General features: G+C 38.1%; 1 protein-coding gene across 1 annotated transcript in view; it reads right to left on the bottom strand.

The window, feature by feature from the left end:
* Window positions 1-13,671, bottom strand: part of PAPPA (pappalysin 1) — a 238,374-nt gene that overhangs the window by 130,777 nt on the left and 93,926 nt on the right. Inside the window, exon 8 of the mRNA XM_057721438.1 lies at window positions 1,635-1,763. Within this exon, the coding sequence (XP_057577421.1) occupies window positions 1,635-1,763 (129 nt within the window). The remainder of the gene's footprint in view (window positions 1-1,634; window positions 1,764-13,671) is intronic.

Here is a 13,671-nt window from a genome sequence, read left to right on the forward strand (position 1 = left end):
AGTCATTCGTTATTTCAGAAACTTGACTCAGTACCCTTCTTGTAACAGCTGGTATACTTCAGTGTATTTGGGGGAGCAGAATCTTGCACACACTGCTATCTTTTTGCACAATAAGCTGGGCAAATGTAACTCACCGGCCCTCGTCTGATCATATTCTCGACATCTACTTTCCCCTTCAGCGCTAAATCATGATCAGAAAGCACACTCCTGGTCCATCACTGACGTCTGTGTGGATGGGTATTCATGTACAAACTCTTTCCCTGCATCACTGTGTCATCCTCGCTGTGTTCCTAGCTGGTCCCTTCATTCCATAGCAGGTTTCCAGCGTATATTACACACCACAAAACCATCAGTACCAAGTTAAACTGCTCTTGACCTCTGGCACTCATGTCAATGACAAACCAAAAGAAACAGTTATCGAGCCCTTCTCTTTCATATATGAACTATACCTATGAGCCGATTCACATTCTCCACATCCGTGGTTTCATCCAACTGTGAAACGGATTCTCTTTTTCAGTGCCCCTCCCCCTACAGAAATAGTCATTGCAATTCCATGTTGCACAGATATTACGGGACACCCAACAGTGCCACTGAATGGAGGAATTTTGCTCACGGCTTGTTGTGTCATCTCCATACGTAACGTTTATCCTTAAATCTGCCAACAGTTTTACAAGTCCCTTAGCGACAGTGCAACTTGTCACTATGTTTGCGGTAAAGAACACAATTTCAGCAATAAGGAACTTGATTGTGAATGATTCTCGGTCTCTATTTCATCTCTCGGGACAAAACTATTCAATTTAGTGACCGAAAACATTTTTGTGCTTATTCTGGAGGAAAAAAAATTCAAAGATTTACTTTTTTTTTTTTTTTCCAACAAGGCAAAAAGTCTTGATGGCGTCTCACAACCATGTCTCAGTTGCATAACATCTTGTCCTGTGGACAGGGGATGAATGGACTGATGATCCAATAAAATGCATTTTTTAGACACACAGCTTTAGATCTTCTAATCACACTTTTCCTTTTTTGGCTGCTTGTGTGCAATCTTTACACGTGTCTCCCTGTACTTACAGTCACATTCAATATTCACTCTGGAGTACTGTTTACTATTTATGGTTTCAACATTATAGAGAGCTGAAATATTTTGCTATTTTTATGAGCCTCTGACCCAGTTTGTAAATTGCTGACATAACACGATACAACAGAAATAATAAACATGCAGTTTTAAAGAAATGTAAGTGGTAACCAGCAAAGAATGTAAAAGTGTTTTAACCTAGGTGTACTGGGTCCTGTTAACTGAATGTGGGCTGGGATGGAAAAAACGAATAGAATCCTCACAGCACACATAAAACAATCAGGGACAAGAGCATACTGGTAGTAAGTGCATAATGGTAGCTCTGCGGAAATCCTATATTGTATTACATACTTGAGAAATGTGTTGGTTCAAAAAGGAACCATTGCTTTTCTTTGGGGGCCAGCAAACTGCTTGCAGACAAACTGGCAGACCGCTGGGGATGACTGGGAGCTCACAGGTCACACCCTGAAGAGTATCCCATAAGCTGTTCTATTTGGTACCCTGACCATCTCCTGGCCTACTTAGCATCACCCCCACCCCCTCTTTAGTTAGACCTACTTACTCCTGGATGATGCCATCACCACAGTACCCGCTTCCATGGATGTATGTGGCAGCAGGGGAGGGCTCACTCTCTTCATTTCCAGAAATAGTGATGACCCAGTACTGGTACACACTGCCAAGATTCAGATCCCTGGAAAACAAAGACGACTATTAACTATACAGATGCAAGGCTGGGGGCAGACAGAATGGATTCCCTTGAGTACATTTCTACCAGTCTTGCTTGTTTTTGATATCACATGCACATTTAGTTATCCAATAATTTTATTTTTTTTAATTATTGAAGTATAAGTGATTTACAATGTTGTATTACTTTCTGCTGGACAGCAAAGTGACTCAGTTATACACACACACACACACACACACACACACACATATTCTTTTTCATATTCTTTTCCATTACGGTTTAGCATAGGAGACTGAATATAGTCCCCTGTGCTACACAGTAGGACCTTGTTGTTTATCCATCCTATATATAATAGTTTGCCTCTGCTAATCCCAAACTCCCAATCCTTTCCTCCCCCACGCCACCTCCCCTTTGGCAAAACAAGACTGTTGTCTCTGTCTGTGAGTCTGTTTCTGTTTCATAGATATGCTCACTTGTGTTGTATTTGAGATTCCACATACAAGGTAGTTATCCAATAATTTTAATGTCTACTGTGATTAAGCACTCTCCCATGCATGACAGACTACACTAAAAGGTAGCATCAACTGACATATGACCATGAATATTACTAGATACTTTTTATCTTTTATTTAACCCTTACAATAACCTGGTAGATAAAAATTAGATGGTATGTGGCCCACAATGGGAGAACGCTATCCAGAAAAAATAAATGGGAGAAGCAGACACGGAGGTGGGAAAGCACCATGTGAGATTTTGCAGGCACTGTCTGATCTATTGCCCTCATTTTAAGATCTGAGCAGAAACCGCATTACAAGCAAGCAAGACCTTTCCTTACATCTCGCATCCAGTGATTCTCTACCTCCCTGCCACTTGCTCCTCCCTGTGCCTCTCACTGTAGAGTAAAATAATAATAACAGCAGCATCTATTAATTGAATGTCAGGCCCAGGGCTGAGCACTTTCCATGTGTTTTCTCATTTGAGAATCAAAACAACACTACATGTACGAGTAGTTTCACGTTTATTTTACAGATGATGAATCCGAGACATAAAGAGATTAAGTAACTTACGACCATTTGCCATTAAATTATATCCTACATTCTGCTTCCCTAATTCCTATTTTAGATATGTGTTAACAATCTTTTCCCTTGCAAAGGGGGATCTTGTCCTGGAACTGCAATTCCAGGCACTGGTTCCTACTAGATTTCCAATTTGCCTAGATTGCATCTCTCCTCTGCCCTCAAGACCTCCTAGAGCAATGCCCCTTCTACCTTCCTCACACAACCTTACACCAGGTTACCTCTCTCCCCTTCTTATCCCCTCTCAGCTCCCTGCTTGAATTCATCCTGCCATCAAAGGAACCTAGCTATTGCCAATTAGCCTCCAAGGTGCGTATATATTTATCCACATGACCAAATCACCATCCTCATTTCCTTTGTAACCATATTCAAAGGGAACAGTTATTCTTCTCTTTCATCTCCCCCTGCACCAGTTATTTACTTTTTAATAATAAAAACGTGACATGGGAAAAAACACAAAATGGTAATGAAGAGAATTCCTATCAGATTCCAGAGCTGGGATGAAGGGGGGATTTCATAAACAAAAAGACAGTGTCAAAAAATCTCAAGTCCTCCTGCCCATCTGTTATTTCAGCTGCTGTTAGGGCTGGGGCTGTTTGGATAAGGCCAATAAGATAACAGGTGCAGGGACAACAGACAGAGAATGTCTCCTGACTCTCAACACAATGAGTTGGAGTTTATGAGCACTGAAAGAGGCTGGTGAAGAACACAGCCTCCCTGAGAATGTTGGGCTTATTACCCAAAGGAAGAGTCTGTTTTAGCAGTGCTGGACCAGATAGGAATATTGAGGGTAGACCAGAAGTCCCTGGGGATTCCAGTAGTGTTCTGTCAATGAAAACTAAGTAGATAACATGCATAATAAACTTGAGATATTGTATGTATGAATGTATGAATAACTGCTGCCTTGTAAACCTCTGGAATGCTAATTTATGGATATAATTATAGGCTTTTTAAAAAGTTTATTGGATATTTTACCCACCTCTAGATTAATGAATGTATACATTTTCAGATGATGCTTCTAAAGCTGGAACACTGTGGGAAGGGGAAGAGTGATTTTTCCAGGGGATACGTGAAGCCACAGATAAAGATGACATGCATTCTACTGTACATTAATTTTACTCTAAAATATGGAGGTATGTTTTATAGTAAACAAATGTGGCTGTGTTACAGAATAAAATAAAAAAAGTCTCTTCAGGCTACCTCCCAGGCCACTGGGGGCATACGGTCACTGTCTGAAGCAGATGGAGCACTTCCGTTGGAAAAGCGTGAGAGTGTGAAAATTACTTCTCTACGTTGTGTTTTTCATTTGTGGCATGTGTCCAGATGATTTATGGCTCATAATATTTAGTTGCTCTGTTAATATTTGTGAATGTTTTCCTCCTCCCCCTTCCTTGCCCTCCCTGCTCCCCTCTTCCTCCTCCTTCTCAATAAACTCCACTTTGAGGCAAGCAAACATGTGTTTCCATCCTGGCTCCCTCATTTGCTAGCTGAGAAATCATAGGCAGGTGTTTCACTGCTCGGAGCCTATTTCCTTTTTTTTTTTTTTTTCTGAGCCTATTTCAAATTAGTCACAAACCTGGTTTCACAGCATTTTCCCACGGACTGAACGGGAGAACATATATAAAGCACCTATGTGCCCAGCCAATGATAAATAGTTAACAAATGTTAATCCATTACAATTAGTGCTGAATTACCCACATTCTCCTTCTCTGGAGTTACGCTATGCTCTCTTAACTAGAACGGATGGAGTGATAGATAACTATAGATAAGCTTGGCTTGGTAAACCCATGAAAATGAACGAGACCACCATCTCTCATGGGTGCCAAAACTTGATGGAAAGTGTCTTTTCTATCACGTTGTTTGGCTAGAACACTCTCATTGCCTGCAGCTTGCTCCCTTCTCTAGGTGGCTATCCTCAACTTCTGCAATTTCTGGGTCCCAGAAGATCTGTCTTTACCCTGGGGCAAAATCTGTCACCCAATAACTTCAACCACTGTCCTCCTTGTTACGCACCAGCATCATATAGAACATATCTGATTGGTAGAGAAACCTTAATAACCCTCCTTCCAAACTGTGTGCACGGCGCATGCGTTATTATTTCACAGGAGCCTGAGAGTGGCTCTTTGAAGCAACGGTTCTTATCTCAAGTTTTCAGACAGGAAAACAGAAGCCCAAGTCATTCCCTTCATAAAAAGGTAGGGAAGGAAGAACAGGGTACAAATGCTATTTAAAAGATTATATTCTTCCACTGAGGAATTCTTGTGATAAAACTACAGTTTCTCCAAGTTAAAGTTACAATTAACACTCAACTAGGGCTCTTTTCTCAAGAGCCTAAGGTAGAAGAGAGTTCCTTCAGAAGGACAGGGTAGTGGCTTCTGAAGGCTTTGTTGGAGGTTAGGACCTATTTCATGGTTGGTCTAAAAGTAGCACGTTTACGTCAAGTTGTTCCTTTCAGCTGCTCTGAAAACCATCTGGAAAGTCTTACGCCGTCACTTGAACTCCTTCCCCTCCTCAGCCTCCCACATCCAGGCAGACCCTAAGCCTTGTCAATTCCACCCACCCAAGAGCTTCCATGTCATTCCCTCTGCACCCCTGCTGCCTCCTACATCCCTCTGGCTTGCCCTCCTGCTTCTAGCATCTCCCTTTTCCAGTCTTACCAACACCATCAGAATATTCTTAGATCCAAAGCTACTCCCCAGCTCAAAACCTCCCTATTTAGTGCAGTGATGGGAGCATGCTATCAATCTGAAACTTCCCATTTACTCTTTGTTTGGAACTGAAATTTTACCACTTTATCTGAAACATGACTAGTGTCATCACTTCTGATTTCTCTCATAGAATTCTGAGGGCCATTTTATTTCATTTTTATTTAAAAAGCTAACCTCCACTAGTATTTAATAACCAATTCTTCACACCGCATCTCAGATTAATTTCATGTTTTTAGCTAGTAAATTTAAATGGCAGTATTTCAATGTGAAGAGATTGCCTAGTTTTGAAGGGATTTTTGTTTTTTTTGCATCCTTGGTATGACTTTTTTTTGAATGTTTTTAACGTTTAACCATTATTGTTTCACGAATGTCTCAAATGGCATATCTGTCTTAGGTTTGCATTTCTGGCAATTAGAAACAAAAATACTGGCATTTCTAAGCGGTATGATTTTTCAGCATTCCTCCTCAGAAATGTATTGATGGTAATGTGTATCAAATTTGGAGCACAAACTTATATAAAACTTAGTTACAAATTATAAAATCATTATCTTAAGAATGTATATGTTGGGACTTCCCTGGTGGCGCAGTGGTTAAGAATCTGCCTGCCAACGCAGGGGACACGGGTTTGATTCCTGGTCTGGGAAGATCCCACATGTTGCGGAGCAACTAAGCCCGCGAGTCACAACTACTGAGCCTGCATGCCACTACTACTGAAGCCCTTGCGCCTAGAGCCCATACTCTGCAACAAGAGAAGACAGCACACTAAGAAGCCTGTGCACTGCAATGAAGAGTAGCCCCTGCTTGCTGCAACTAGAGAAAGCCCGCGCACAGCAATGAAGACCTAACACAGCAAATAAATAAATAAATAAAAGGATACATATGTTATTAAGATGCCTAAGCACCCCATGACTTAGCTTTTGGCAAAAATGTCTATTTCTTAAAATGTTGGTGTATGTTATTAATATTACGATAGGTCAATTAAAAACCCCTCTGAAACCTACAGGCACGTCACTTTACTTCTTTTGGTCTGTTTTTCTACCTTTGTAATTAAGATGTATGATTCTTGTGCCATACCAATATGAAGATAAAATGAGACCTATGAAAGTACAATAGGAGAAAGAGGGAGGGAGAACCTCTTTGCACAGTGGAAATATTCCATTTTGCTTCTTCTAGGGAACTCTGAGCCTCTTGTATTGTTTCCATATTATAGCATTCCTTTATCACACACTCTTTCTCCAAATAGTCTAACTAAACTGTGTTATACTTTTTGGATATTCCACCTTTGCAATAACTGTAGCAACTGTAGTTTCCATTTGTTGCCTCTTTATCTCGTGCCAGGCACTATGCCTTCATATGAATATCATTTAATCAAAACAACAGTCCCTTGAATAATTACTATGAAAAGTGTTCAGATAAGGAAACTAACACTTAAGGAGGTTAAGGTATCTGCCTATAGTCACACTGCTTTTGTCACAGGGCAGGATCTTGAGCTGAGTCTAATTCCATCCCAAGTGCTCTCTGAAGGTGGAAGTCCCAGCTGTTATAAACTGGAAAGTACAGCAAAATAGAAGTTAAGAGACCTAGTTTTGGAATCAAGTAGAATCTCCATACATAGACCAGTAGGAAAGTTCTAGAAGACAGAAGAGACACACATTCTCTTAAACACCACTGCTGACTCACTAACCATGGGCAAGCCATTTCTTCTCTCTGAGCACCCATCTCTTCACCTACAAAATGGGAATCTGGGAAGAACGTGATGAACGGCTCTCATTTAATGAGGAGTGCAGTGTTGCATCTTTCTGCCATGAGCTTTCCTACAAGCTGGAAGCTGCCTCAGCAGTTAAAATTCTGCACTGAGAATGGGCGTAGTTCAAGATCTACCACCCAGATTGAGTGAGCTGGGAGACATGGTAGAGGGACCACCGAGGATGCCTCTGGCTCAGGAAGAGCCCAAGAATTCCAGTGCTGCCTTGGGCTTGGGATGAGAGGGTAATGCCTGGGCACCCTGTATACCAGCTTCCAGCCAAAAATGGGAAGAGAAGGAAACAATCACTTTTTGAGCATGAGATGATGTTCGAAGGGGCTTTATACACACCATTGTTATTGTTTTGATTTAAAAATCTTAATCATACAGAAGAGCACAGAGAACACGATGACAAATGCCCTTACATTTACTCCCCAGCTTTATCAAATTATAACATTTTGCTATATTTTCTTCATATCTTTTATTTTTGGTGTAAGAGAAATAAAATATACTGTTTTGTATATTTGTTTTCAACCCACCTGTGTGCTCTTCCTGTATCCCATTTCCCTCTCTCCCATGAATGTTTTTATACTTCTTGAACATATGTTTTGTTTTGTATGTTTTGAACTTCCTAGATGCTTTAATACTACATTTATTATTATGCACCTGGCTTTTCTTCTTTTTACTCAGCATTGCTTTTGAGATCATACATATTGATCATGTAGATGATCAATAGGTTTACATGTGGATCTAGCTCATTATTTTCACTGACATGAGTTGTTTTTTTTTTACTGTATGAACATAACACACTACATCTGACCATACTTTTCCTGATAGGCACCTATGTTATATCTCTCTTATTATTAGTATCATTATTATGTACTCTTTTTGGTTATTTCCAATAATGTTGCCTGAAACATTTGTGTTCATGTTCCTCTGCACATAAAACAAGAGTTTCTGAAGGAAATATATCTAAAGTGGTATCGTTAGGTTGAAGATAACTGCATCTTCAACTTTATGAGATATTGCCAAATTATTCTCCAAAATTTTTGTACCAGTTAACACATCTACCAACAGAGTTTCCATTGTTCCAGGTCACTGGCAGCATTTGATTCCACAAAACATTTCATTTCTGGCCAATCTGATGGGTATTAAATGAGATTTAATTATTATTTTACTTTGCCTTTCCCTGATTACGAACAAGCCTGAGTATCATTTCATGTATTTGCTGACCATGTATGTTTTTAGCTATGCTGACTGCTTGTTTATCACTTTGGGCTATTTTAAATTGGGTTCTTCAAAGGGAGTCCATCTCGAGGATGCAAGATGCCTTAGAGGACTGGGGCGGGGAGGGTGGGGGGGACTCGAGGGTGGGAGAGTCAAGGAAGGGAGGGAATACGGGGATATGTGTATAAAAACAGGTGATTGAACTTGGTGTACCCCCCAAAAAATAATAAAAAAATAAAATAAAATAAATTGGGTTCTTTTTCTTTATTGCTATGTCATGCATTTACAGATACTGGATATTAATCCTTTGTAATTAAAAGTTCTGCAAATCCCATTTCCAAGTCTGTGACTCCAATTCTTTTTCTTCATTCTGTTTAGGTTATTTTGTTGAATAAAAATTTTTAATCATTTCCTTCATGGTTTGTCCTGTTCATGACTTGCTGAATAAATGTTTCTTTACTCCAAGGTATTAAAATAGTCTCCTCTATTTCTTTTCAATAGTTTTAAGTTGTTATTTTTCCATGTATGACTTCAATCAACTACAACTAGTTTTTAAAATGATGTGTGGTAAGGATTGTTTTCCTCTCAAATAGGGATGAATCATTTGTCTGACATTATTTATGTAAAAGTTAATCCTTTCACTACTGAATTGTGATACCGCCTTTGCCATATATCATTCAGAACTTAGATAAGTGTTTTTTTTTTCTTCTTTCCTGGGTTATCTTGTTTCATTAGTCTATTTTTTTTCTACTATCTTATCAACAGCAGTCTGTCTTAATTTCCATAGTTTTAAAAATGTCTTGATTTATGCTACAAGCCCATTTTATACTTTTGTTTTCTCCATCAAAAGACCCTTTCGCTCTTTCATGTGAATTTTTAGTTTCATTTCTTGAAATGCCTGTTGGGATTTTAATTCCAATTTCACTGAGTTTGTAGATGCATTTGAGGAAAAAAGACTTCTTTATGACATTGTATCCTCCCATTTATACACACAGTTTACCTTTTTATTTATTTAGATCTTCTTTTATGATTTCAGTAAAGTTTTAAAGCTTTCTTCATAAAAATTGTGATGATTTTTTATTAAGGATATATTCCTAACTCTAAGCATTTTATAGACGTCAGTGCTACAGTAAATGGTCGCTTTAATCTATCTATCCATCCACATACATAGACCATCTAACTTTAAAGTCTCCATCTTATTCCAGGAAAATCCAGCTTTGACACAACGTGTGTGTTTGTTTGAGTGTGTGGGTTTTAATACATTGATACATTCTGTCTGCTAGTATCTTATACAAGATTTTTGCTTTTTGGTCATATATTTAATTGACTAAAAATTTTTATCTTCTTCATTTATTTACTTGTCCGCTTGTTTACATTTATGTGTTGTGTTGTGGACAGAAATACTGTTCTATGTGATACTGATTCTTTGATATTTGCTGAGATCCATTTTTTGGCCTTGGACGTGGTAAATGAAAAAAAAATGTTCTATATATCCTAGAAGAAAATATTTATACTTAATTCAGTAGCAGGGTTCTATATATTTTTATCTAATGAAACAATTTTTTGTGTTGTTTAAAATCATCAATACTATTACTTTATTTTAGTTTGCTTGGTCTATTAATTATTGAGAAAGGGATGTTAAAATATAATATCATTATGGATTTATCACCTTTTTTTTAGGCAAGAGTCATATTTGATTTATATATTTTCAGGTCATGTTATTTGGCATATCCAAGCTCAAAATCATTATATAACTTCCTTTTGTCATTATATGGTGATCTCTTTATCTTAGAATTTTTTTTTTGGTATTTTGTTTCCTTTGCCTGATAATAATATTAATGTAATATTTTGGTTAGTATTTGCCTGGCAAATATTTTGCATTCCTTTATCTTTTACCTTTCTTTAGCTAAATCCAATCTGAGAGTGTTCATTTTCATAGTTGACTTTAATCTGATTAGTGTAATGACTAGTATACTAGATTTATTTCTCCCATCTTGTTTGTGCTTTCCATTTAGCCTTCTTTTTCTTTGCTTATTTATTTTCCTTCTTCCTCACCTTCACTTGGATATTGGATTTCTTTTTTCTTTTCTTTCCCCCTTCTTAGTCCATCTGATTTTTGCAGACTGTATTTTCTAGTCTTATGCTTTTTTCTTGGTTACACTAAAACACAACTATGCACACTTATCAAAATCAAAATTTAATAAAAACTCTGATGTTGATTTCTGACCTTTACTCATCTTTTAAAATTTTTCTGTGTTTTTTTTTTAAATCTTGACATGCCAACTCATGTTCATTGGGTTTTAATCTGTGGGAATTATGTGTCCCCGAGGTTGAATCAGAGGATAACTTCTAGGTACCCTTGGAACATTACTCATCTAGAACCATTTCTTCTTATTCTTTTTTTTTTTTTCCAGTTAGTTTTTCAGTTTAGGCATTCCCAGACCATACTAAGCAGTGTAAATTCAACCCTCAAATCTTTGTGAGTGACAGGACATAGACAGCGACATGTTTTCCCCAGCACATTCTTTCACTAAGCATGTAGACTTTCAGAAGTCTTAACCTTATTTTGAAGCCCTTAGTTATAATTCCCCACCTTGCAGAGTTTCAGCGCCAACTCTCCACTCCTAGAATAAGCAAGCGTATTCAATCTGCTCACTTGCCAAAACTGATGGCTCTCCCTTATCCAAACGACCTCAACAGAACTAGATTCAGGGCTTATCTGTCTAGTTCTCAGTTCCATTTTAGTTTTTGCTTTTGGGAACACATATTGTCACTTCTCTGATCTCAAACATGAATGTTACAGGATGCTAGTTACATCAGTTGTATTTTATCTGGAATAGATGTCTGTACTGGAAATATTTTTAGTTTGCTAGTCCACCATATTTCCACATACAATTTCTAAAATATACCTGAACGGTAGAAATCATTTGCTTTGTTCAGTTGAGGTTCAGCGTAACCTGCCCAAGGTCAGGGAGATAATAATTATAAAACAGAATTGAAATCATTAGGTTTGACTCTAGAACTCTTGACCTTTCCATGATACTGAGATGAGCTAGTGAGCAAGGCTTTAATATCCAATCAAGTACACGACACTGCCACTATCTGAAGATAAGGTAAGCTCCCCCTTGTAGTCCTAAAGTCTTTTAGGCAGCTGCAACTCAGACTAAAATAGATGATATTTCTTATGTAGAGTTATAGAGCAAAATAGGTTAAGCGCTAATATATTGCTAGGGTGAGAGCTGATTTTTTTTTTTAATTGAGAAGGGATAGTAGTATCACAATTGCTTTATTCTTTTTCTAACCATAAAGATCACCTATGCTTGCTGTAACAAATTAAAGCACTATGTAAAATAATTAAAATAAAGTAAAATTATATCAAATTCCATCACCTTGAGGCAGCTATCAAGAACATTCTGGTCAGCATCCCCTCATGTTTCTTTTTACATATAATCACACACAAACACATGCACTTTTCTATGAGTATAAGATCACAAATATGTCAATATCACTTCATCTTTAGTTTTCATGAAAAAAAGAGCATAGGAGAAGTAAATTCAGCTAGTTAGCTTTATGCTACCTAATTACTTTCACAGCTTTCACCACTTTTTCAAATTCTGGGTAAATATATCATTTCATTTGTTCATCCACTCATTCACCCAAATAGTATTCACTGAGTCATCCTTGCTTCTCCTAGGTTTCTTGAATTCAAAGTCAATAAAATATAGTCCTGTCTTTAGGATGCTCATAGGCTTGTGGGGAAGAAAAGACATTAAAATGAATGGCTTTAACACAGCCTAAAAAGTGTGGAGGTCTGTGGGGAGGATGAGTAATATGAAACACAGGCTGAGCAGGAGTCTGAACTTCTCAAAAAACATATACTGGGAGGAGGAGTAAGGAGAAGCCAAGCCATGAGAAGGGGGACAGAAATGGCTTTTGAGTCAAAGGACATGATATTTGTTTTGCGGAAGACCATTTTGGTAGCAGTATAGATAACTGGTTTGGGGGAAAGGTAGAAAAACCAAATATTCCCCAAGGGATGGATGATGCAGGAATAAATTGAGTACCTACCAAGTTTTGGTACTATGCTAGATATTGTCATACTCTATTTTGATTAAAGAGAACTAAAACTTATAATAAAACATCCTTCCTCACTGAATAACTGACGCTGTGAGTAGTCTTCTCCAAAGGATTTCCTAACATTCATACACTAAGGTTACATAAACTGTTTTTCCCTACACGCGATAACAATACACTCCTTAATTCCAATTTTGTTTGGGTATCACCCTGAATTCTTAAGAGAACACTTCACTTTTGTTCCAGGCTGAAAGGTACTTTGGTCTTACATTTTATTGGGAGAGGGCTGTTGCTGATTATTTGAAGTAGAGACTATCCTCTGTCCTTGGGAAGGGACAACTCAAAAGGCAGTTTGACATCACTGTGGATGTCACCTGTACCACGTCAGGAAAAATGACTTTGGTTATTCCATTAACTTTGGTTGTGATTTTCAATGAATTAGTTCTCCTCTCTGGACCTTGCTTTCCTTGTGCAATTCAAATAAAAAGCATGTCTGGAGCTTCTGGTAGGAGTCCTTCCAAAGATGAAGACATCACCACCACTGGTCTCAAACAGTTCAATGGGCAAAAGAGAGGATCAGCCAAGTACAGTTTGATTATAATTCACGACAGAGCTTGAAGATCACCAACAGAGGGGAGGGCCCAACAGTGGTTAGAAGGATGAGAAAGGGAGAGTCCTGACACCTAGACTGGGTTGATTCCTTCTACAAGGGTCCATATCCCCCCACACTTTATTATAAAACTCAGCACCCTTTGTTGCAATCAGATGCCTGTCTTCCCTGGTGGTATATGAAGTGCTCTAAGGACAAAAAAAAAAAAAAATTAGCCTTTCACTGCTGCATCTTTGTACCTATCACAGTGCTTGGCACAGAATAGGTTTTCAACAATATCTGTTGAAGGAATTAATCATTTGAGACGGTGCACATGGGGAAAATGTTAAAACATAAATGATGAGCATGGTATTCTGAGCAGTAGGAACAGCACAGAACAGAACACAGGTAAACCTTCTGAAATAAAGAACAGTGGGTTAAGACTAGCCTTCAGGGTAAGTCAAAGGAAGTGCTAATGTTTTACTAGAATGTCAGT

This window comes from Hippopotamus amphibius, chromosome 2 (genome assembly GCF_030028045.1).
Source record: "Hippopotamus amphibius kiboko isolate mHipAmp2 chromosome 2, mHipAmp2.hap2, whole genome shotgun sequence".
Lineage (NCBI taxonomy): Eukaryota > Metazoa > Chordata > Mammalia > Artiodactyla > Hippopotamidae > Hippopotamus > Hippopotamus amphibius.